The sequence below is a fragment of the Procambarus clarkii genome, chromosome 45, assembly GCF_040958095.1.
Source record: "Procambarus clarkii isolate CNS0578487 chromosome 45, FALCON_Pclarkii_2.0, whole genome shotgun sequence".
Taxonomy (NCBI): Eukaryota; Metazoa; Arthropoda; class Malacostraca; order Decapoda; family Cambaridae; genus Procambarus; species Procambarus clarkii.
Window position 1 is genome coordinate 19,550,629 of NC_091194.1, and position 27,241 is coordinate 19,577,869.

General features: G+C 39.2%; 1 protein-coding gene across 5 annotated transcripts in view; it reads right to left on the reverse strand.

The window, feature by feature from the left end:
• Positions 1 to 1,384: 1,384 nt before the first annotated feature.
• LOC123769724 (histone-binding protein N1/N2) overlaps positions 1,385 to 27,241 on the reverse strand; it is a 46,109-nt gene continuing 20,252 nt past the window's right edge. The window contains exons 5-13 of one of the 5 annotated variants that reach the window (XM_045760939.2): positions 26,444 to 26,920; positions 24,793 to 24,942; positions 22,748 to 22,835; positions 16,732 to 16,861; positions 7,512 to 7,713; positions 6,945 to 7,087; positions 2,640 to 2,777; positions 1,977 to 2,099; positions 1,385 to 1,626 (exon numbers count right to left, since the gene is read on the reverse strand). In XM_045760939.2, the coding sequence (XP_045616895.1) occupies positions 1,519 to 1,626; positions 1,977 to 2,099; positions 2,640 to 2,777; positions 6,945 to 7,087; positions 7,512 to 7,713; positions 16,732 to 16,861; positions 22,748 to 22,835; positions 24,793 to 24,942; positions 26,444 to 26,920 (1,559 nt within the window). In that variant the 3' untranslated portion in view covers positions 1,385 to 1,518. Of the gene's footprint in view, positions 1,627 to 1,976; positions 2,103 to 2,639; positions 2,778 to 4,868; positions 4,941 to 6,944; positions 7,088 to 7,511; positions 7,714 to 16,731; positions 16,862 to 22,747; positions 22,836 to 24,792; positions 24,943 to 26,443; positions 26,921 to 27,241 lie in introns of those variants that run through there. The other 4 variants (XM_045760938.2, XM_045760941.2, XM_069301494.1 and 1 more) reach the window with 4 other exon arrangements.

The following is a 27,241-nucleotide window of genomic DNA, read 5'->3' on the forward strand; positions in this document are numbered from 1 at the left end:
TGTTCATAGTGGAAGCTGGCAGTGTTCTCACCCCCCTTCCCCCCAATATCCTTAACTCACAGCGTTAACTCTCCTGTGACCGGTATCCGTCGCCGGTCACTGTCAACTACTTACGTTGATGGTGGCAGCATTAAGTAACCTTAAAGTACAAGTCATAAGTAGTAACAACCTGCTTTGTGTAGGTATCGGTGGTGATACGTTATATCGAGTGCAGCGGGAAGGAGCATAGGCCAACTGACAGGGTCCGGCAAGATGCGGTGAAGGAACTCCGAGGCGAAGGTGGTCAAATGGCACCAAGCTCTGGATCAAGGACGCTAACGTAATCTAGGAGCTACTGTAATATCAAGAGGTCAGCTTACTCTGCCAGTGAGATGAGGGATGTAGGGACAGTTGGAGGTTGAGTGAAGGATGGATTGAAGTTGCCTTACCCACTGGGAAGGAGAACTAAGCTCGTTTCTGACAAGAGCATGCCAGTAGCAATACAGCGAGAGCCCATTTTGAGTAGAGGAAATGAGCGTAGACCACCTTACAGGTCGTCTTACAACACCTGGAAGAATGGCTCCTGGCCTGGATGGACATTTGTCAGCTGGAGCCACTCCAGGTAACGAGGTGCTCATCCCTGCCACAGGTGGACGGGAACTGGAGGGTCATTCGTAAGTCAATGCCTGGTCTTGGCCTAACAGAGGCTAGAGCCCAATCTTTCATCACATGGCAACTCTGAAGGGGGTTGGTTTCCCATACCTCAAGCCTGGGTAAGAAGTCAACTCTGTCCATAGAGTATTATATTAATGTCAAAAAGTCTCGAGCCAAGTAATAGCAAATTTCCAAGCAGCTAAAGAGGGTGAGCGCTAGTCAGTGCAGGAAGGGGTGCATCAAGCACCCCACCCTTCTCTCTTGTTAACAGGTGCACTCACTAGTGCCAACACTACCTCCCTTTCACCCAAGCCTGGACACCCACTCACCAAGGGCAGCATCTCCAGCAGGTGGTCTGTTGACCTCAACAAGATCCATACGGGCATGTACCTCCACGGGTTAATCCAGAATAACCCTTTAATTCCACCTTTTACATCATATTATGCTATATATTATGGTTACTCACCCAAAGCCTGTGTAGTATTCATCACCTGTTCAATTCAATAATTATCCACAAAAATATTTTGTACTAGAGGCTTTCCTTTGAGAGTAATACAATTCTTTTGCCAGGCTTTACATTGTACCCAAGTTGGCAACAGTTTAATATTGTAATATGTTCCAATTACTTTCCTGAATATTCAGCATTCCACTATTTTAGAGCAACGCAATTTAATCTATGCACTTTGAATTTGAAGTCACTTTGCCAAGACCTATTTCACCTGAAACTGAAAAGGAAAAAAATAGGAGCAAGTCTTCAATATTTTTAATAAATATGTAAATATGCAAATCCTAAAAACACATTCACAAGTGCTAAAACTTTACTTCCTATGGTAAAATCAACAAAAGATTCACAAGTGGCAGTGGTTGGGGGATATAGCAATTAACTTAAGTGGTAGCTTTAGAGTGTTCCTTCGTTATGTCTTTCGTAGTTTTCTTCATATCCTCGGCAGCCTTTTTCTTTAATTCTTCCACACTCTGACCTTTGGAGGATTCCTGCAAAATATTTATAATTTAACTTTAGCCTGCACATGCTACTAAGAGTTTATGTTTAGTCCCTTATGAGGAAGTTTAACACCACTGCATATAAGATGCCTGGTTTCAGTCAAAATGCCTCCAATAGTCATACGGCAATTATCTTAAATTCACATACCCTCTAATGCACTTTTGTCTATGCCAAGTTACCTACACCCAATAAAAACCCACTAACATTTTAATACATAGGAAGGTACCTATTATAAGTTAACTGGTGTAAACAAATTCACTTATAAAAAAGGTTTGAGTTGAATTTGATGACAGTTCAAGTACTAGAGCATAGAACAGATCCTATTCATTAAAATGCTTGCCTTTTCTTCCATGTCCACGTTCTCTGACTGACCGTTTGTACTCTTGGTTTTACTGTTTGTTGTTTCACCATTCTCAACTTTGGCTTTCTTCACCTCCGCTGTAGCTTCGTCCTCTGACTTCCTCTGCTTGAGAAGAAGAGTACACAAGCTTAAGCTTCCGACATTACCAAATAAGTAGCAACCCAAACTATCCAATAGGATTAACAGGTCATGACTAAACATTTACTCCATAATTCCACACATCTTTTACAGTGATGCACTTTACCTAAACATTCAATATTAAATTGGCATTTGCATGCCAAATCCTTCCTCTTTAGAGCGATTGGTTCACCGAATCACTTTCTAGCCAGGAAACATTTACCCTTGTCCTTTAAAACTTAAAAAAATAAATCTAATTTTCTACATTATAAAGTAAATTGTAACCAATTGTGGTTACTTTAAATAATTTAATATCTTAAGTTTTCATATGAAAATTTAAGTATTTCACCTATTACAATAGGGCAAGCCAATTTAGCCGTGATAATGTGAAAGTAAAAGAATGCACTACTGTACTTGTGCAGTTTTGATACTATAAATTACTGTCAAAATAATGCAAACTTACATTTACCTGGCATTCTCAAACCTAATGTCAACCAAACTGAATCGAGTGCAATCAACACATACCTTCTTTCTAACAAGATGTGTAATGGACTTTGCTTCAGACTTTGACGAACTCGAACTTGGAGCATCAAATCCTCCTTGTGAGCCAGATTCTTCCCATGCTGGAGCTCGGCCTCCAATTGTTTGAGCCATGAATGCCGCCTATAATTAAGATTTGCTATTAAGCTTACTCCAAACTTCTCCCACCATGCAAGGCTAGACTACTTCCATCCTCCCAGTTCTATCCCAACCACCCATTTGAACTAAAATTTAAGTTTGACTCCCTGTGCTTGCTTAAAGACCCATGCCTCTACTAGCTGCTCAATCACACTATCCAAGAATGCAGTGACTACTAAACCCAATCCAACTTTATGAAGCACTTGTGTTTTAATCAAGTCTCCCATTAACACTATTTTCCTTGAAATGCACAATGTTAAAAACATCTCTAATGTGACTAGCTGTTGGGGTAAACCTTTCATGCATGTAATTAACACTTTGGCGCTTTCCAGCAGACTGTCGTCGGCACCAATATTGTTAAACACACCGCACTCGTGTCCCTCGCGGGAGTCACGAGCAAAAATATTTGTATAAAATCCATTTATTATCCGATCAACTTCGGAATAGTTTACAAATGTTTGCCATGAAATTTACGTTCTCTAATAGCCGAACAGCTTATAAAAGAAAACGGCGTGGCAGTGAATCATCGTGGTAAAACAATTGTATTATTGACACGACGAGTGTAATCGACGTAGTTTTTATATATGTTGCCGGTCAAACGCATCCTTATGTGACCTTTAATACTTATGTTCTTATAGAACATTCTATTGCGAGCACATTGGTACAAAAATGAAATACATACATCAACAAATAAAGTCAGGACAGTGAATTGAATATACACTTTTCAAAGCGAGTTTCGCCGATATGCCGCCGCGGGTAACACTTCCGCCACTTCCCACACTGTTTTGGGTGGGCTACGACATTGAATCTATATGTATATGCATATGTCCGTGTAGAGAATTATTGCGATTCCAATGATACCACAATTAGCGATGTAGGACAACTGTAGGCTTCGCAACCATTAAGAGAGTGGAAACATTTTGTTGCTGTTTGGCACTCTCGGCTAGTGATCTGAATAGTTTTTTATTTGGTGTTGATAATCCTTATGGTTTGGCGGCATTTATAGATATGTTCTTATAGACAATTTTATTGCGAACACAGTGATACCAAATTTAAATACGTGCGCCTTCAATTATTATCAGGACAGTCAAAAGAGTGTACACTTTTTCGGTCTTACCGCGTAGGCGCGCAAAGCGCCGAAAGCATCTAGGGTATGCTTTTTTTTTGAACGCCGAGAGCGTGAAAGTGTTAACTCTGCCCAGAAATACTTCACAAATCAATGAATAGGAGTTCATGTCTTACATGCACTTAAAATTTTGGACAAATCCACCAACATCTAGAATGTCATAATTAAATTAAGATCCACTAGTTCCCCAAATTGACATTTTTACACCCACTTCTAAGTGCTTTCACAGGTTTTAGAGATAAATGGGGAATTTAACCAACAATTTACAAATTATGGCCTTACAATTTAAACTTTAGCCAAAATATTTGTTGGCAATTATGCTACATGGTCAGACTTTGGTACAAGATTAATATATAGTTTGTTAGGCCCGAGAATTGTGTCAAATCTTAATTTAATGCAGAGCAATTCTCTAATTTTTGTACCAGAAAAATTTCACCTAGTCAGACTGTCCTTTGGTAAACCTATATGAATTAAGATAGGCCATAACACTGTGGCCTATCAATTGCAATAAGGTCGAGGTAATGACAACCAACCACCAAGTAGACCTGAACAATTTCAAACTAGAATGCATACAAAATACTTGCCTAGTTGTGCTTATAGCAGTCGAGCTTTGGCTCTTTGGTCTCGCTTCTCAACTGAATCAAAGCAAGTCAAACATGTCAACTGACCACTTTTAGACAGGGTGACAGGAATGAAGGGGTAGGCTAGGGAGAACCTCCCACTTCTCATATGGGTAAGATCACTGGACAGCTACTTTCAATAATTTATAAAAATATAATAAAGCACAAAGACATTCCTTTACCTTTGCTCTCCTGAAGCCAAAATGATTAACTGAAGTGCAATAACAAGGGCAACTGTACAGACCTTTCTTGTACTATCATACCATCAAATGATAAGGAAGTACTATCCAGCCTGTCAGATATACTAAACTTTCCATTATACTAATTTTTTTTTCCTAGGGACTCCTAATACTCGTGTTGAAGTGACAAATGCCAAAGCATACTTACCACAGCATCAGTTGACTGTTGGCAAGAGTTAAGGAGTTTAAATAAAGGCAACTTTCAGACAACGTACAATAGAACAAAAAGCTATAATTGTTCACAATTACTACCACAATTGCCCAAAATATAACATTACCTTAAAACTACATGACCACTTTGCCAGCACAAGTTCAACATTAAATAACCCATGCAAGACAAGCACATTGCTAACTACCAATGTTTTGACAATTCTAAATAAAAAACCCATTTGGAAAAAAAATTACCATTTACTCCTTTGGTTGCAATAAGCAACAGCAGCATGGTCTAAGCTATGCCCTAGGATGCTCTGATATTTGTGCCCTAGAAAGTTCACATCTTAATATTCAACCAGGTCCCCGGATATTCAAAACATGTAGCCCATCCTTTTGTTTTGGTAGTACTGTACTTATAGGAAGGACAAGGACCATAGTACATAGTTATGATCTAATGACAGTCCTTTCCAGCCTCGAGTCTCATTTACCCACCTTGCAAATTATGCAAGATAACCCATAATCCTGTGTAATGCTTGGCAGTAAAGGGGTAAATTGTGGCCAACTGCGAAACAAAATGGCACCCGGGCGGGAAGTGACATCCAGAAACTTGTGGAATGTAGCAACAAGCCTCAAGCATATGAGATGACTGGAGGGGGTTCTGCCAATCAGTGACGAGCTTTATGGGACGTCATTGGCAGCACCGAGGCAGACCGGCTCACTGTTCGGCTAGACTTCGGATGGCGAGGTTGTGACTTTAGGCGCTCTTGGGAAAATTGGTAGATTGAATTGGTAGTTGGCATAAAAACCACATCATGCCATTGAAAAGACTGCAAGAGCACACAGAGTTAAGGGAGAAAAAGGCAAGGAACAGTATACAAAATAAGAACAGCCAGTGAAATCAGTGCTATGCGGCATAGGTAAATCTATCAAGGACGACGGAGTCAAGGGAGCTGCAGGATGGATCAGAGGCAGACTGATAGTGTCCAGAGTGGGAGGAGGCATCAGAGATGGGCGGTAAGGGAATCGGAGGGAGCGCACCTCAAGGGCAGCATCTTAAAAGAGAGAAAAAGAAAAAGAAAGAAAAAAAAAGAGAAAAAGAAAGAAGCAGTGGCGAGGAGAGGGGGTGTGCTCCTGAACAGAACATCTGGCACCTGCATGAATTACGGAAGATGGAAGGGACCTACCAAAAAGGAATTTTAGCTACGCAGAGGCTGGCTGACATCAAAGAGGGTCAAGTGTGCATGTTAATCTGGAAGACAGAATAGCCTTGGGCCTCAAGGATATATTTAACATCTTCGTGGCAGTTTAAGCTCCCTACCACCAGTCACAACATGGTGCAAGAGAATAACTGTTCCAATGCTGCCATTTAACAGGTGTTTTTTTTTTTTTGTTTTTTTTTTGTTTTTGTTTTTTGAGTCAAACAGGGATCTCACATGATAATGAACCAAGCAGTTAGCAGTTCCTGAGGAGCTGCAATGACATCAGTACTGGGGGGGGGGGGAAGTGTGACAAAGGTATCCACAATTAGGCCTTTATTGATGAATAAATCAGGATGTGTAGTTAACATGACATATTTTGTCTACTTAGCAGGACAAAACAAATCCTGGAATATACAATATTGGGAAGGAATTATGCACATTTGAGTGAACTCAGGTGATGATGCCGAGTGCCCATAGTAAGATGGGGGAGGGTGGGAATCGTCAGGAGATAGCAACGAGCTATTACAACTATTTGGCACTATCTACTCTACAGGAAACCAGTTGCAATTTTGCAACCATTACTAAGCAAATGGAGAACATAATTTGCACTAATCTACTGTATTCTTGACCATGTAGGGCCAACCATGTAGAAAACTACAGAATGTTATAAAACTTCAATGAAAGAAGTGAAACCAAATCTAGCCCCTCTTACGTGTTCACTCCCAGTAAGCGATACTTTCCTATCTTGCTTTAGATCCCTCTTCTAATATACCTGATAATCCCTAAAGCAATTTAAGCTTATGTAATTTACCAACCTTAGCAGCTTTCTGCATTTTTTCCTTTGTGTCTTTCTTCATTTCTTCCATGTCAACGATCTTCTCCCTTATTTCTGGCAGCAGCTTCTCTAGTTCATCAATCTCGCCTTGTTCAGTGTAGAAAGGATCTGGTCTCACTTCAGCTTGAAGGAAAATACATTTTCAACTATTACTGGTCTACATAACATTTTCTTCACACCCACAAACACTGATATAAACTACTGCAATCGTGTTCAAGTCATTATGATATGCTAACCACAAAAAATGCAAGAATTGGCTTTTACACAATTCTTAGTTCAGTACTGTACTTCAGACCTGGTCTTAGTAGCTAATATGTTGCTTAGGCTGGGAATAAGAGCTATGATCAAGGCTGATAAATGGTATTAATGGCACTGGAGTATAATTACAAAAAAACATGAAATAAATGTTGAACATACCATGTGTGGACATTGCTAATGAAATGTCAATATGAAATTTATCCCGTTATTACTGTATTGATCAGATCTTTACAAACCATTTAATTGTGACCAAGTTGAAAGTCATTAAAACCTCAGGACATTAGCTCACCATCTTTCTTTTTTTGCTCTTCTGTCCAAGTCTCTTTCTCTTTCATCCGTTTGTTAAGATTGCTGATCCTCAATTCTATCACATTTACCGCTGCCTGAAAGTGTTCTACAGCCTTGTCAAAATCATCAGAGAATGAAAAGGCCACGCCAAGATGGTAGTGCGTCTCTGCTAAGCATCTATCGTCCTTTTCTAGATTTTTTTCCTGAAAAACATTTAATGTACCAGATTAGTTAAAAATGCAATAAAATGAGACTTGCTCCAGGCAGGAAATATAGGGTTCTAGGCAAGTGGTGGGCAGGCCAGGAGTAGGTGGGGAAGGAGGTGGGGTGCAGTAGCAATGAGAGCGCTCCGGGAGGGGATGGTGCCCACAAAGATTGGCACTTGGCTTACAACCATAGAAGATTTTCAAGTGAATCATCAATGCTGAAACTAAACCATTGGCCACTTATTAAACTGAACCAAATCTTTTTTCCTCCCCTAACATTCAAATTCTTATTGTATTAGGTGAAAATCCAAAAGAAATTAAACAGCCACTGACATCTGCAACTGAAGATGAGTAGAGGTATCTCCGACACCTTTAAAGTCTACATCACAAAAGCTAAATACATTCAAATGAATAAACAGAGGATGTGGAGGGAGAGGGGGGAGGGGAATCAACATATGGAATAGGAAAGTATAGTTTATGCAGTTTCTCACATTAAGAAAGGCGTGAACACTTGGCAAAAGACAGATTAACAAATATTGACAAGACCACACGACTACAATGCCAGTTTGTCCTGTTATTTAAAGCACCACCACAGTCATGACGACTGCACCAACAGTTCCTCACAAGTTCAAAATGCCAACACTTTGGTGAAATTTAACAGAACCCTCCAAACAAAATACTTCCATTAAAAATTAAAGCAATAACTGCTAACATAAGGATGAATTCAGTAAGCACTCATGCATCAAGCAACAATTAAGTTTTCATTAGAAAGTAAAACAGATGTCAATAACTATTCTCCTCCTTATTAGAGACTTTGTATCCTGAACAATCAATATAATTAAGCAAGACAATTTAAAAACAAATGTAATCAAACCTCCATATGTTAACACTTTCGAGCGCCCGGCGAATGAAAAAAAAACTTGCCCCTTGTGCGTGCGGCGTTTCGGGCGATCAAGCAGCAACACCGAAAAGGTGCATACTTTTTTCACTGTCCTGACCTTAATTTTCGATGTATGGATTTCATTTTTGTAGCAGTGTGTTCACAATGGAATGTTCTAGAAGAACATGCATATAAAATATCACCAAAGCATGAGTTATACCAGCACCAAATAAAGAACTAAGTCAATCACTAGCCATGAGCGTCAAACACCGACAAAATGTTTCTACACCTTTTCAGTGTTGTCAACTCCACACTTGTCCTACAGCGTTAAATTTGGTATCACAGAGATCGCAATAAAATTCTCTACGAGTACATATGCACATAAATGTAGAATTGTGATCGCGGCCCACCCGCAAGAGTGTGGGAAGTGGCCGAAGTGTTACCCGTTACTGCACTTTATGGCACATTGGTGAAACCCCCTATTAAAAAGTGTATACTCTTTTCACTGTTCTGACCTTAATTTTTGATGTACGCATTTTATTTCTGTAGCATGTGTTCGCAATAGAATCTTCTAGAAAAACCTAAGTATAAAATGTCACAAGGATGCGTTAGACCGGCACCAAATAAAAAACTACGTCTATTACACTCGTCGTGTCAACAATACACTGGTCTTGCCACGTGATGCAATACCATGCTGTTCTCCCAAATAGGCCATGTAGCTATTAGGGAAGACGGAAATTTCATGGCGCACATTTCTTAAACTATCCCCAAAGTCATTGGATAAAAAATGGATTTTATAGAAATATTTGTGGCTTGTGAGCGAGTCTGTTACGTGGCCTCAAGAAAAATTGGTAACGCTCTCGAGCGCCGTGAGCGCTCGAAAGTGTTAACATTTCCCTCAACTGCAAAGAAACCAATTAATATTCTTTGCAGAAGGTAAGCTTAAAAGGAATCACATGCAACAAATTATTTTAACCATGAACAAACCATTTAGAAAAAAATTGCTACAATATTGTCCTCAATTCAGTTTTTATGAACCCAAATAATCTACATGGCACATGTCAAAAGCTTGTAGCAACCTCTAATTATTCCCAAGAAGCAATTCTTACAAGTGCTGACATTGCTCCAAGATATAAGAGCCTGCCTGTAAAGCTTTCCTTGCCAAATTCATGACAATTACTTGCTCCTTCATGCCCCTGACCAATACCACCAATTTCATTTTTCACCCTTGTTGCCGGTATTTAAGGATACAGAATGGGGAGGGGAAGGGGGAGCGGGGAAGGGAATGAACTAGTGCCAAGTCCCTCAAATGTTGTAAATGAACCAGGCCCATCAACTTCCCACAGGACTGCAGTCTGGCCTTGAATCCTAAGCAAATGCCCCTCAAACATTCCTTCATGAACACTTATTTGGCTAAGCAGGCAAGTCAGGTATGCAACGTAACACTATTTACCAAAGCAAGGTAGCACTGTACTCAATTTCACCAACTTTGCTAGCTGGGGAATTTAGTAGACTGACTGGAGCTAACTTTTAATCTACTGGTGTAAAAGTTCATCCTACTGAGTCAAACATTTGAAATTAGTCTGCAGCCACCACAATGCATTCCGTTTCTTCCCCTTTCCACTAAAATGTTAATAATGTGCCTCATTTGCATACTGTTTAATCATTGTCTAATAGTATGTACATATTGTCCTAGTCTGCATACCAAATCCAAAAGAATTTTATACATGATAATCGTGTTTTTCCCTAACTGCTTCAATGAGATTCAATTCCCAATAGCCATCCCTTTTAGTTCTTTGGTAGAATGACTGCACACTTCTAGCATTCTTACCATCTCACGGTGTATCATGGAAGATAAATGACGACTCCATTTTCAGTGCATTGTGCTCATGGAGTTGTCAAAATTACGAGTAATGGTGTACTCTAACAAAGCAGAGGGAAATTAATGAGCGTCACTTTGAAACAAAGGATATCACTTTTCAATCCTACATGCAGAGGTGGATAGAGCTACCCTGGCCATTTTAAATTACACTGGCAATCTTGTTTAATACAAGAAAGTGCCCTTTCAAGGCCATCAGAAACCATGCCCAATTTCTGAACTATTAACATTCCCAGAAAATGGGAAAAGCACGACTACCTTTAATAGGAACAACTAGAAAAGCTATAGTTCGCCCAATGGCAAATCATGCACTAGCATCCAAGCCCACCACAAGCAGATCAGGTCACCGAGGAGTTCAACCTACCTGCTCGTCTCGCGTGCCGCCCCCAGACTGCCACTCGTGGGGTAAGGCGGCCAGGTACAGATAGCTCAAGCCACCAGAATGACTTCATTCAATGCTTTATTTCTGGGATGACCTTCAGTAGCTACTCTGTGCATATCCCAAATGGCCCTTTGAGATTGTTTCCTTGGGTTAAAAGCAAAGTGGTAAAACACCAAGGTTCTCTTAAACCCCAGCCCATCTGGGTTGGGACAGATTGAGGTTACACTATATTAATTTGAGAAAGAAAAAATGAAGGTTTAAATTTAATTACAGTAGGTTAGCCCACATTAAAGAAATATTTAAAAACCCAGTTAAAAAAAAAAAATAGCTTGAGCAGGTAAATTATTTAGTTGATCAAATCCTGGGAACAATCACTAGGTGAGGCCACAATACAGCAATCTGACAAATTACCATTCAAATTTAATGTTAATGTAACAAATAAGGACTCCTTAGCAAAACATTTCAGCATCTTAGCCGATTACCACAATTTTCAAAATTAACCTGAAAATTTGAACATTTTCAATATCTCATTTAACTATTACAATCTAATCTATATATTAGTATTTCTTAATTATGTCCAGTGTTAAAAATTCTGCACACTAAAATGTGCATAAATCTACACATTTAAGATGCAACCAAAATGTAGGCATCCGTTAAATAACTTGTGGTAGAACTACACTTCATAAATTATACAATTGATGCCTACATTTAAGGTATGCCTTCTTAAAATAGTTATGCAAATTTTGAGGGACAAAAGTTTACATTATCTGAATAAATGCCAACAGATTCATTTACGATATTTCAGTGCAATGCATACAAAATGTTGACTTAAATTTACTTTAAAAATTTTCAGTGTATTAACTTGTTACAATGCCAAAATGTTTGTTTTGTAAGGGAGCCCATATTGTTTGTTGCATTAAAACTGACGTTTGAATGGTCACTTCCCAGACTGCTTTACTGGATTATGCAAGAGTGCACTCCACAAACAGCAAGGACCCTTCAGGAAAATTTAAAACTTGACAGGGGTTAGCACCTGGTCTGAGTAGTGCGATACATACAACTCGCTCCAATATCAGTGGATAGAAACCGTTCAAGACTATCCCAACCATACCACCACTGGAGGTTATCACAAGTGACAAAAGCCCCTTTGCCACTAAACCTAGTTAAACGGTGGAAAGTTATCACCCTAAAGAGGAAACTGGCACCCCATTCTGTGCTGGAGTCAAGGTGCACCAGACCTAACTTGTCCAGAGGGAGAAAAACAAGTGCCAGCAGAGGGTACCTCAAGAGGTAAATTGCAGCCAAAATATACTGCAGGCAGTGTTCTACCTACCAATTGAGAAGCAAACAGTAATGACAGCAATGAAGCCAATCACAAAGTGTGGCAAAGTAAATATGCTTTACTTGCAACAAATGTCAAATTATGAAGGACAAAACCTCTAAGTAGTCCAATTAAACCTGGCACCGTGAACCCGAACACACTGCACCATAAAAGCTTCAGCAGTACATTAATAGGAAAACTACATATTACAGATTGTTGTAGCCTCCAAAGGGGTAGAAATATTTTTTTATATATAAATATACAGGAACAGCCACCAATAGAATTTGCTCCAAAACCAGGTCAAAAGAGTGAAGCAGTACACAGGTCGAACTTAGGACGCCTCTGAGAGTACTAGCCAGAGGGCTAGTGGAGCGCTGGAAGACCTCACTGTATGACCCTGCTACCGAGTGGGCTAGTGGAGCATTTAAAGACGTCACCAGTACTACCTGTGAGGGAGTTACGCTGAAGACCTCGTCACAGGGTTGTATATAGCAGTAGTTTTAGATAATATTTTAAAGTGCAATTTCATATCTTACCTTAAACATTATACTGCATTTCCACCAAGGGTAGGGATCTCTCGACTTGAGAAGGATCAGTTTAAAAGAACCCGGTTACAGAAGAGATAATATTAATGGCATCCCCAACAGGATCCTTTCCTCATACAGTTTCCATTGGCCTTAGTGGATGTAGTGACTTATTTAAGGGGGTCTTAGTTTTTTAAACTTTGTTCAATGTCAACCAATTTTTTTTTGACTACTTGTATATGAAAAAGGCTGCAATTGTTCCAAGTTTCAGTACAGCTGCTGCTCTGTGGTTACATATATTAGTTTAGTATGTAAATTCTGCAAGGTAAGAGTTGGCACAAGACCTGCTTGTGTTCATCTCCCAGCATATCTTTGTGGTAACATACTAACTGGGCTACAGTTTTTCATATGTTACAGTTTCAACATGTTAACACTATCGCGCCGCAGATTGACATGGGGCTAATGGTGCGGAAAAGCGTGCGGCGACGCCTAAATGTGTATACTCATTTCAGTCTTCTCACCTTAATTCTCGTGCTACATTGTTCAATTTGGTATCATTGTGTTCGCAATTAAATTCCCTGCAGATGTATATGCATATAATGTCCAAAAGCCTGGCAAGACTTCCCATAGCAAGCCTAAAATTACCAGTGAACGAGCACCAATTCGCACACCACAACCTAATGTGCATACTCGTTCAGTTTGATAACATCAATTTTCATGTTACATCGCTCGTTTTGGTATCAAATTGTTCGCAATATAAATGCGCACATTTTAAAACTAGTCCCATAATAGCACAATAATTAGAATTTTAACAAATTTTAAAAATGTAAAATTTAGACCCAAAAACATTTATAATCTTTCAAGTGTTTCAAGACAGTTTCGTTACGTCTTTCATTTTGGTATCAAATTGCGCACATTCTAAAGGCGCTTATTTTTAAATTATCCCGAGGTCGATCGGATAAAAAATGAATTTTATACAAATATTTTTGTAGCGGGCGCGAGTCCTGTCCACAGCTAGGACTAGATAAAAAAAAAAAATGGGCATGATCTGTGCCCAAAGAGCGAGTGTTAACACTTTCGCTCCGCCAACTTAGAAGTCACGCCCCCGGTGTAAGGGCGAACAGTGTCGCCTCGTGCTCGCCTGCACGAAATGTGTATACTAGTTTCAGTTTTCTCGCCTTAATTCTCTTGCTACGTTGTTCATTTAGGTATCATTGTGTCCACAATATAATTCCCTACAGGTGTATATGCATATAATGTCGAAAAGCCCAGTGCGACTCCCCGCAGCAAAGCCTAAAGTGACCCATGAACGAGCACCAATTTGCACACTCGTTCAGTTTGATAACATCAATTTTCGTGTTACGTCTTTCATTTTGGTATCAAATTGTTCGCAATACAAAGGCGCGAATTTTAAAACTTCCCATAATAGAGCAATAACTTGAATTTTAACAAATATTTTAATTTTGTATGCTCATAATTATTTATACCTTTCCAGTGTCTCACCGTCACATGTTTTTGATTTCATATCGGGCTTTTTCCAACGCTTCAGGACCATTCTATGCCAAATACTGTACCATTCTATGCAACTCTTCACCGTTACTTGCGCACAACGGCTGCCGTGGTAGAGGACGCTTTTTGACCCGGTTTCCCCTTCCCCTGTTCCAGGGTGCAGGTCTGCCAGGCCGTCCAGATTATTCTGTCCAGCCAGCCTGCAATCTATCCCCATGCCCACGACATTCGTAAGTTTGTGGCTTTGGCTGCTGTTTTTGACAATCGTGTCCCGGTTTAACATTCAGGCACAAGGCTTTTGGAGGTTATACAGGGTCCTGGCTTCACTGTATCTCGTTCATTTTCCTGGCCCTTCTCAGGCACGTGTAGCCTTGGGTTGCAGGTTGCAGCCAGTTGTCTTCGGATTTGAGGCGCGAGTGGCGGCCGCTTCCCGAACAAGTCCCTCTTCCTTTATCTTTGGTTAGGTAGCTCCGAGGAGCCACAGGGGCTCTCCAAAACAACTATGAATGTAATGAAACGCCATTTCCTGGGCGAGATCGAGGCTCCATAGTCAACTTTTTTCTGCATTTTTTATTTACAGTCAGTTTTTGAACTGGGGTTGGCTAGCTGGCATGGGAGGTCTGGGACCCCCCCCCCCTTTCCTTCTCCGCAAACAGCGGGCTGGCAGCTGTGGTGACATGATCGTTTATTTTTTTTTTTATTGCAAAGTCCTATTTGCTAGTTCAGCGGTCTAATACATGCACATCAGCCAGGTATAGCTCCTGGAAGCAACCGGGTTTCGCCCAGAAAATGGCGTTTCATTACATTCAACGCCGGTTTTATGCCATGATCCTGTAATTTTTCCCATAGATTTACATTCCACATTTATGAACTAACATGGTAACCGATGGTCTTATCCCCCAGGGGTTTGCAAAGCACGTGGTTGTCTGTATTCTAGGTCAAAAGCCACATGTGACCTTTAAATTTAAATTCAATACTATATTTTGTTTAAAACTAAATTCAAAGTTATGCATTTGAGCTTTCAAGCAAATTTTTTTCCTACTCTTGCCCCCCCCCCCCCGCCCTGCAGTACGAATATCATGCATCACTAATAAAGTTTTGCAAATGTTACTTAGCATACTCTAACACCTAACCAAATTTCATGTAAATCTGGGATAGTTGGGTTGAGCCGTGATACGACATGGAATGCTCATGATGGCACTTCAATCACATGATCAACAGATATTGAACATTGACAAAAAAGTTACACTGTTACATTTCACTAGATAATACATCACAATTTAGGTTAAATACTCAAATCCTGCAATCATGTTTACTTTGTGTATTGTACATATTTTTAGGCGCTTCCAGCAAGTAATTTTCTCTCAGACTACAAGAATATCTAGATATTGCTCCAACAAACGTCAACAGTGACCTAACTTAGAAGACACTCTTGCAGTTTGTGCATCACCTATCTTTCATTTAAAAATAAATAAGAAGGTTAATATACAGCATCTTATATCCCAAAAGTAAACATATTTCCATTGGGGTCCTGGAACGTTTCCACTTCCCCCCATCTATATCACTGTGCTTGTCAGTAATCTAGCTCAATGAATATTTTTCATTTATTCCATGCTACCAAGTAGAATGACTGCTAAGAAATGCAACAAACTGGAAAATGAGGCACTAGAGAGACAGTACAGACTGCCATGAACAATACTGCCATATTAACATGTCAATGTTCAAGGATTGTGTACCTTCCAAACAATACTCAAGAAGCGGCACAGGTTCAGTCAAGTTGTACATCAGACAGGACTCGTTCGTCATAATTATATCATTTTAGCATCAACACATTTCCAGGAACACAAGTGATTCTCTGGTTTTAGTGATTTCAACAGCACCACTGACAAGTGACACTTTGTACACAGTCTGTCCTATTTGGTTAGACAAACATGTGGCACAATCAGGACACACAATGCATGCCTTTACAAGTCATGCTTATAAGAACATAATACTACCACCTTCAAATAGACATCATGCAAGCCTAATTCACACCATTGACACTCAATGACTAAAGACAAATTAGAAAAGGTAACAACCTAATGCAATCCTAAACAACATTAGGAGAACTAGAATGCCATACTGAAGTCACCAACAATTACATACATGCACAATTCAAGAAACCTAAATTGTTCATGCATATTTAGTTGCAGCAGTGGTGGTGGTGCTTAGTTACTGACTACTATACCTGAAAACATACTGACAAGGCATGTCTTACCTTGCCACTACATTAACTACCCACCATCTTTTACAAATCACTGCCAGCTACACTAAAAACCTAAGGTACTTATTTTGAGAAAATAATAGTACTATAAACTGCCAAAAGGGTTTGTCAGCTCTATGACTCGCCAATTCACCTAACCAGGCAATACAGTAATTTTCATAGCTGAAAGCCATTATGGCTAATATTTTAATTGACAAGGTTTACTGGAGTAATTCAGCATTTTATATAATCTACTTTAAACACTGTACACTGCTTACTTGGATCTCTAGGCACTGTTTGAAGTCTTCAATACCTTGAGCATAGTTTTCACTTTCTAGGCCAACTTCTCCAAGTGTCAAGAACACTTGTGCTACCTTCTTGGTCATTTCAGGATTGTCCTTTTCTTGTCTGGAAGAGAAAACCTGATCAATACAGAACTTGACACCTTTAGCACTAATATTTAACACACATGGCATTCTAAGCCTTTGATGATGCACCAAATTACCTTGCTAGACCAATAGGCTAATTAAGGCCAATTATTTTTCAGATTAGATTAACCCTTAAAGGGCACATATCACATATATCGGTGACAAAACTGAAACCGCGCACATCATTTATATGCGCTTTCGTGTCTAGCGCTATAATTTAAACGCCCCGCCTGGGATAGGGGCAGCTGTAGTTCAGCCATGACCAATAGTTGCCAGATGCCCCCTAGAAAAAAAATCCAGGCCAACATTCTTGGGTGTTAGAGCGTCAGTAATGAGCAAGCCACTAAGGCTGACGCACACAACACGAGCTCACAGCACCGCTGTTCAGCTTTTGACCACAACATCGCCTACAAATGCCATAATATATATGATACTGTACTGCTATTATTCAGCGATGATATTATAGAAGACCCCTGACGGTGATAAAACTGACCAGGACTCTGATAATAGCAGGATTCTGGTGATAGCGCTGTGCTCCATGGAGGGAGGAGTAAGGCTGTGGGAATGAGGGTTGTTGCGTCGTCTTCCGACTGTGTGGCCACCTTTTATTGACTGCACTCACCATACCAGCTTAGTGGTTCGCTATGGTGAACACAAATGTAGATATTTATATATAACATGTGTATAGAGGGTATAAACAGCGAGAGTAGGAGGTTGGGTGCCGCCATTTTGGTGAGGGAGATGCGTCGTCTGCTCGACTTGTCATGTTTACTGGTGGCCACTATTGTCTTTGGGCACCATACCAGTTTACTTGTACAGGTATGGTGAATAAAACAGGTAGATACTTTTATATAGTGTGTGCATATAGCGTAATAACACCACAAACAATATTGTTGGAGGAGAAATTAGTGCGTCTGGCCTTGAGGGCGGCCGTCACCAGCTGACTGTGAATAGCTACTTTGTGCCTTTACTCACCATACAAGCTTAGATGTACAGTTATGGTGAACAAAACATGTAAATACGTATATATAACATCTGTGTATAGTGAATAAATGCAAAAACAGTATTGTGGGAGGAGAATGAGGGTGAGTGAGGTGTTTAGGAAGGGAGTGGCAGTGAGTGGCTGGCTGGTATGTGGCAGTCACTCCTCGTTGCTTTTTGACTCAAGACCAACTTAGTAGTTCGTTATGGTGAAGAAAACATGCAGATACTTATATACAACCTGTGTATATATTGTAACAGCAAAACTATTTGTTTATTGTTTTATGAACATAATTGAATAACTAATATGCACACCGTAATTTTGAGTACAGCGATGTTTCACACATTATATAAATATACCACAGTTCACTGTATGGAACAATACTACTGCAAAAAACTAAGAAAAAATCAGACATTGAAATAATTAGGTAATATATTTGTGGCAACTGCCGTCTGACAGCTCTGGCGGAGTAGACCTTGTCTGGCGAAGGCTCTGCCAACGCCCCTTTTTTGCCACACTTCCCTACCCTATTGCAGCTAAAATATGCCACCTACGATTTTTGTTATTTTTTCCGTGATCAGGGAACAAAAATGAACACTTCTATACGACTAAAGAATTTTTTTTTTTATTTCTTTTTTTGTTGCGCCTGTGGGTGTTAATTCCATTTGGGCCCCTAGTGGTTTGAGGGTTAAAACTAGTATGAATCAGATATTTGCAGATTCCCAGCAGCCAAGACAAACATGACAAGGAGGAGGATTTATTTAGACCCAGTATTGAAAACTGTCCTACATTTGTTGCTGTTAGCAATTTAAATATTCTTATGGTTTACAGAATGTTAGCCCACCAAATTTGTTAAAAAGTATGCCAAATTCAGGCAGGGAAAAAGGAGGTGTAATAAAATAAACCTGTATATGCAGCCAAACATTGTATGTGAACAAGGTGGGCAAAATAAGATTAATTTTAAAAAGATTTAGGACAAGATACAAGTAGTTCTTGTTCTGACAAGTTAATCAGGAAGCTGAATGCATTTCTCAAAGAATGGTCTCCATTTCCTAGTCAACTTCAAGTGGAACATCACAGCATATGCAAGTGCACTGAAGTAGGGAAATTTACCTCTGATGTGCACCGATTGCAACAGATGCACAAAGTATCAATACTATACCAAAACCTAGAATATATCAAGGTACATTAGAAACTACAGGACAGTACCACTGATCATGTTCTATAATTAATCTGTATAGTTGAGAAAGTGTTCAGCAAACTGTAAACCAGAAGGGCCACCACAGACTAAGTATAAAGTGCCTTTAGTGCAAGAGGAAGCCACCACTTTCTCGCTCAAACCAGCGTATAACCAGCAGCTGCCATATTATACTCAGCCACCAGCCACACCTGTGACCAAGTCCAGCTGTTGGCAACCTGCTGCACAGTTGTCCAATACAGAGCAGGGCATTTTATCTTTCAGGTCCAAACCATTTTGTGTATTCCCATAATCTATTACACAAGAAGAATGGTTAAGGAGACCTCATCAAGAGTGCACTGTAACTTAATGTCAGACCACCAATGGTCACAATGACCACACATGCATACAACTTTCCAGGAAATTTAACAAGTATGAATGCCTTCCTTAGTGGCATCATCTGCAAGTTCATGAGGCAACTAATATAGATGGGCACCCAGTAAAATGCAATACAAGTCAAGTCTGCTGGAGATTAAGAGCCAATATTTAGATTACTGGCTGCAAACAGTTAAAAGACAAGAAGCCATTAGGGGAACACCCATAGTACCTGTGACAAAGGAACAGCAAGAAGAGGAGAGAGAAAAAAAAAAAGGGGGGGGGGGGGGAGGCAAGGCACCTGACTGAACATACAAAATTTCTGCCATGAAGATCCTGATCCCTGGAGGCAAGTATTACATAGGTTTGATCAGGAGAAAAAAGATAGCAATGTAGCAAGTAAATCAAATGTTATGGGAAAACTCATTTTATAACAGAAGTGTGTAAAACCCTTTAAGTGGGTCAATTTTTTCACTAGTGAGACAACCATTAATGGGGAATGGGGGTATTGCAAATGTGAACCACAAGGATTCTGCAAACAGACCATACTTGCAGGAAAAGGTAGGTAGCAAGGGACCAGGGCCTTCCTGAAGCATCAAACCACAGCACAAGTAGAACCACAAGGTAGCAAAGGAACTATCAATCCTGGAGAAAGTATGCTAGTGTCAACATACAAGCTCTCGGTGGGGACAAATCAAATGGCGAAGTGGACAAATGGCCGTAGTACAACCCATTATGAGGCATAGCATCACGAGGAAGGGTCATAGGAACAGAAGCAATGGCAGTGCAGCCATAGTCTCTTTAAGATACCACTAATGCATCTTTGATTGTATACTATTGTACCATACCCAATGTTTCATTCACACAATACTCTTAACCTTGAACATGGTTGACTAGCCATGTTCCTAGTGTCGTCATTCTTAATTAAGGGGGCATAATTTAGTTTATTATTAGTTTTCAATGTCAACCAAACTTTGACTAGTTGTATATTAAAAGGGCTCCAAATGTTCCCAGTTCCAGTATCACACCCTAAATAGAAAGGCAGAATTTTGTTGGCCGTTTTCAACAAATTTGACATGTTCAATAAGCCTCTACAACCACAAGTTTCAAATGAAATCATTTCTATGACATTACATTAGCATATAATAAAGAATCTGTATGACTGGATTTTCCAAAATATGTTTAGTTTTACTAATACAAATAGTAAAAGTTCCCCCAAAAATTATGCAAATGCATCATGTTGATTACTATTTATAAAATCAATAAATGAACTAAGGAAAATATGCTTCTTACAGATTGTAGAGAAACACTACATACAAGGTAAGTTTCATGTAAATTTAATAAAAAAATGAATGTTACGTTTATGTCACTTTAAAAGAAATTAAAAAATAAAAATGAAGTCTAAGGTGCTGCCATCTGTGGCCGAGTGACAACCAATTTCCTCCAAAATTGGCACCCTTACAGATAGGCTTACTTGCAGTCAGGTGTACAAGTTTCATGCAAATCGTCCAATAAAAAAAAAAATGGGATAAAACTATTATTTGTTGTTGTGATAGCCGAGTCAGACATTTCAGTTGACACTTTTGTTTGATAATTTTTTAACATTTTGAAAAATTTGACAATTTTTTTTACTCCCTATTTATGCTCCAATGCCGAGACTGACCAGATGAAGCCCTTTTCATACACTACGTTAAAAAAGGTTGAAATCGAACTAGTTTTCATTTATTGCACATTTGAAAATTATGGCCCCTTAAGGGTGCAAGACTTAAAAATATTCAAATTATATGAAAATTACTAAAAATGTAAACAAAACTCCAATTATTTGGTATGACACTTTCACAATGCTGATGCCAATGTTAAAAAATGGATTTTATATGAATATTTAACAATAAAAACCATTTCGTTAATAAAGAACGGCTATAAACTGGAACTGAAAAATAATGCAGTAAGAGATGCAAACACCTGTGATGCACAAAGAAGAATAGTACGGAGGGTCCAAATGGTGGATATGCAGCCCACGTCTACCGTTGCCAAGTAACACACAAACAATTATTAAGTTATTACGCTCCATTTCAAACTATTATCTTTGTCTCTTTAGGTTGTATTGATGAATGAGGAATAGATGTGGGACTTATCACTTGTATAAAGTATACTTATTATCCTTATTAACCCATTATCCTTATCCCTATTATGGGGGGGGGGGGGATTTTTTCTTTACTTCATTTTAAAACAATCTACAACCTTCACATTCGAGAACAAATGCCAAGCAATGTTTATTAAAACATACAAGAAGATTCACAAGTTTCAACAACCACAGTTGTTGTCAATAACCGACTTCAATTATCTCAAACTTTACTTTCAACTTTGAGAAAAAAATCCAGCTTCCGACCAATTCTCACCATTTTTACACGTGCAAAGTTTAGCTCTAAGGTTTCATTTGGGTCGTTTATTCATGAACCCATAACTTTGGGAGTTATAAATTTTTTCGTCTAAAAAATGGCATATTTTGAAGGTCACCGACTTTCACGGTAAACTATACTCTCAAACACTATGAAAATGAACTTTATATGCCGTTCTGAGCTCACGAATTAAATACCAATTGGTAATGTTTTTTTGTCATCACAATTTAAATTTTTGCAATATTCACTTTTTTTTAAACCCCCCCCCCCCCTATTTTCCTGTTCATGTTGGAGATTGATCCATTAGGAAATGTTGGAGCACTGACCATGTGGATGCTGCGTGACAAGAGTGTGAGGAAGGTTGAGCACATCAGGGTCTCACCCCCTTAACCAAAGCTGTCATTACAGTAACCACCTCTAACCCGGGTGGCACTTAGCAAGTCAATGTGGAGCACTCGACATTTCTACTGTACAAAGGTATTTAAGTATTCTAGAACCACTAGATTTGTACAATTTTCTACCTATACATTAAACAATCATGAATTTAATCTACAAATTTCCTTATGACTAGAAAAATTAATGTACATCTTACTAAATATTGCATTTAAATTATTAGTAAACAACCTTGCCTTTAATAACATTACACAAATCCCAATCTTGATATATCAAAAAATCTACATAAGCCATGACAAGGATTCCAACCCTAAGCACTGGGGTTTTCTAGATACACGCTGTAGTCTACTACGCCTTGACACGGTAAAAGATTACCTTTCCTAAAAACCCATCCTTTTACCATGTCGAGGCATATTCGACTACAGCGTGTATCTAGGAAAACCCAGTGCATAGGTTTAAATCTTCATCACGGCTCTTGTGGATTTTCTATCATGCAAATACAGCATTGTCAAACCTTAAATGAACTTTCAAAGAACTTACTTTTGGAAAATAATTTTAGATAGCTCCAGCATTTCCCAGGCCAGCTGCAAGTTTGACACTTCCTCTTCATCTTCTTCAGTCTTCTCCCCTAAATGAATTTTAAGTTGAGAAAAACTTGTCATATCCAAAAGATCGTAGCAATTACAACCCTGATATAATCTTTTACCCCCCCCCCCCCCCCTTGCATTAACAATCACCATGCCCCATGTTGGATATGGGAAATGCTCGTGTGTGGGGCACGATCCAGGTCATCACCCTGCTTTAGCTATTGTACCTGGTGCAATTATACCTCGTCTCTACCATGTTTTACTTCTCAATCACGGTTTCCACCATTGGTTCAAGATCATTTTAATTTCCAACACATTGCAATTGCTCGTCTTGGCACAACTTTCGAGATGAATGAACTCCACGAGCCAGCTCCAATATCCTACATACAGTAGTAGTTAGTACACTACATTTAAAAGGGTAATTTTGTGGGAGTCTGTACATTTTATATAAAGGGCAGCATTGGGTATGGTTATGATGGAGAGTAGTTATAGTATGGTACTTAAAGATGCAAGTACCATTTAGGGCAGAAATTATTTACACTAACTTGGTCAAAATTGGAAAAGTTGCTAACCAGGTGAATGTGGAGAGAACTTTTAATGCCCAAATCCATTCAACATTAAAGGGCCATTCTCAACGCATAATTGAGAATTCTGGGCGGGACAAATAGTTGGGTACATGTCTTTTGCCTAATGTACCTATTCACCTAGCAGTAAATAGGTACTCTGGAGTAGTCAGCTTATTGTGGGTTTGCATCCTGGACGGGATCAGCAATTCGACCTTTGTGTATAAGAAGAGGGGGGGGGGGGGGGGGGAGGTGGCTACAATATAAGCCTAATGTGTATGAATACACTGGCTGCCTGTCCCAACAATGAATTATTCAATAATTGAACTGCTCAAAAACCCTCTAATTGCACTTCCAGGAGCACAGCTGAACCATAATTTACACCTGGAAACTACAGGAACTGGTTCCATACCTGTATTATTAACTTTTACGAGACCAGAAGGCATAGTACAATGGGCCATATTGAAAATATAGCCTCATTGAACAGAAGGCTTGCAATAGGTTCTCCAATTCTAACATTTAAAGACAAATGCTTCCTAATACAACACGGGTCAATAGCTGACCTCTTGGTAATTAAAATTCATGTACTGAGCACATTTTTTAAAATTTAAGTTTCAAGAATAATTTGGATATTTAAAGCAATATTTACAATGTTTAATCCACCAAATAGTCTTGCCAATCACCTTTTAATTTCCTTCCACAATTTATTCACCAAAACATTCCTTTAAACCAATAATACCTCCAACTAAACTAATCTCGTGCTACCAACTGCATTTTAAATGGCATAAACTTATGTTATACAACCCTTAAGATACAACAGTTTTAATCCATAAAACTTATTATTTCAATGCACCATTTTAGACTAGAGAATTCCAACATTCGTTTACACTAGGGTCCAGCCAGAGACCAAAGGAAGCTTATCAAGGCCAGTTAGTATCTGGTTAAAAAAATTCCATGTCAGTATGGTGAGCAAAGGTGAGCAACTGAAAACTTTGCTACAAATTACAGTATTCATCTTCCACATTTATAAGTTAAATTACTACACTAATGAAGCCATAATAGATTGAATCATTTCCATTTTTATTCAATGTGCCCTTAAAATCTTAAGACATGCTGCTCACCATTGAGGTTATCGCTAGACAATTTCGGGGCTTAGCGTCCCCACAGCCCGGTCCTTGACCAGGCCTTTTTGTTACACCCCCCTCCCCCCAGGAAGCAGCCCGTAACAGCTGTAACTTCCAGGTACCTATTAACTACTAGGTGAACAGGAGCATCAGGTTGAAAAACTCTGCCCATTTGTTTCTGCCTCCACCGGGGAGCGAACCCGGAACCTCAGGACTAAGAATAAATCCGAAGCGCTGTCCACTCAGCTGTGAGGCCCCTCATGGTGACAAGGATATTACAGTACTGCTTAATGTCTATCTAAAAGAATTACCTTCTTCGTCATTACTTTTACTTTCATCGTTATCTTCTTTAGTCTCCTCTTTGCTACTGCCTTCATCTTGAGAGTCACCATCTTGAGACTCCCCTTCCTGCGAGTCACCATCTTCGTCTTCCTCTTCATCATCCTCTGTACTTCCCTCTTCTGCAAAATATCATATCAATTTACCCTTAAAAATTCATGATAAAGCCATACATGCAAGCTTTAATGCACATTAAATGATACAAAAACAAGTACAGATACAAGTTAGTTTGACAACTTAATCACCTAAAATTAGTAGTCTACTCTACAAAATACCAACAAAGTGGAATGGGTCAAAGCAAATGCATTGTCTGCAATATCCTATCAACTATTAGGCTAGAAAGACTAGTATTCTATGGTAAACTTATTTGTTACTACTGCCACTACAAATTTATCTACCAACTTTGATGCGACTAGCTGTGTCCCTACACTTCACCTAACACTTCCACTGCCCAACTGTCATGAAACCAAAATACAGAGTATGCAGCACAATGCAAACGGCGTCAATAATTACAAAATTTGCAATTCCATTTATTGTCCCGAGTACTATGAGACTAAAATGAGCACTAACTTCTACCCATTTTCTACCTCACGTAGCATCCCGATCCCGCCGTGTGGACACCCACCCACGCTGTAGGCGCTATTCGTGACCTCGCTCACGACAGCAGCGGCTTCCCCTAGAGTCAAAGTTTTCCCATTGCGGTTATTTTGTCTCGGGCATTTGTTGTTACCGGCTTTATAGACACAGCAAATTGACTTGGATGGATACTGATCAAAGACGGAGCCAATCCATAATTAAAGCATTGAAAGAAAAATGCAAGAGAAAATTATCGAGTTTACGTTGAAAGTATAGAAAAGCAAGACGCTCATATATGCAAATATCCCTTTACAGCATTCTATTGCAAGTAATGATACTAGATTGAACAATGTAGCACAAAAATTGAGGTCGGAAAACTAGAGGGTAAACATTTGTGGGAGGTGGGAAGCTCACGTGCACCACTGTGCTGACCTTGAGGTGCGTGGCGGCTCGCCTCTCAGGGCAGCGAAAGTTAAAAGTTTACAAGTGACTGTACAGGTTTTTACTGAAGCCGCTACAACTGACTTCAGCAGTTTAGGTGCCTAGTACTTTATGAGCTTTGATGCATCCAATACAAAAGCTTCAAGTCTAAGAATCCATACCTAACTTCTAAAAAAGTAAGTTAGAATTTCATAGCCTCCACTTCATTTGCCAAATCGTTCAATTTTCTCATCTCAAATATTGTTTATCTGAATAAACAATAATTCTGACCCTATTTAGAGTTGCCATAACTTGCCATTTTTTTGGCATTTCCAATACAAGACAAAACTTTACGAACTTGACCCACATCAGGAATGTGTTAGTCTGGATAATTAATAGCACTAATTACAAAGCTTGGAGGAAGTCTACCCAAGAGCAGACAAAGGAAAACTGTAGACTTTACCATCTAATGTCACAATACCAAGCAAGAAATGATCAAGTCATCACTTATTACAACCTTTAACTACAAATGTGGAAATTTTAGAAAAGTGAAAAGAGGAAACCAGAATACGAAGGCCAGTTCCAATTTAAATTTTATTTTTAAATAAACTATTTTATCAATCTTACTCTCATTCACTGCCTCTTTGCTGTCATTTTCCTTCTCAGCCTTTACCATCTTTGCTTCCTCGGAGCTCCCATCTGGTCCCTTCTGTTTTCCCTTATCCAATTTAATTTTTTGTTTGTCTTCCTTATCACTCTTTTGGAGGCTCTCTTCGGTTTCAGTTTCCATCTGGCCTCCACTGGTCACATTATCCTTGCCAAGAGTGCTCGATAATTCTAATTGGGACTTTTCCTCGCATTCATCCACCTCCAACTTCCCTACTCCTCCGGCATCAGAACTCTCATCACTGACATCTCTACTAGGATTTTCTATGCCTTCATCCTCTGAACCATCCCCATTTAATGCATGAGCTCCCTTTGAACTTTCAGCCATAGCTTTCTTTCCCAATTTCTCATTTACAGTCTTCACATTTTTCTCAATATCTTTGTAGTTCTCTTCCAAAGCTTCACCAACATCTTTGGAAACCATCTCCCACTCCTCCTCTAAATAAGAGATTAGGCAAGATCACTTTCTGCAAGGTTTAAAAGTTGTCTAACTACTCTTTATTGCACTTATATCATTTTTAACCCCCCTTTGCTAATTTTATGCATAGTCACTGCTAGAGTTATAATCAAGAGCAATTTTTGTATTGCTAACATTAGTTAATCCTTAAAGAGCAGTTACTGCCAATTTTGGAAAATATTGCCCAGGCTTTTATACAAACTTAAATATGGTTATGATACTACAAGTAACAACAGCGTCCCATTGAACATTTCATCACTTGTTTGCTCACTATGTGACTAGGTACTAGTGGCAAGTGATCT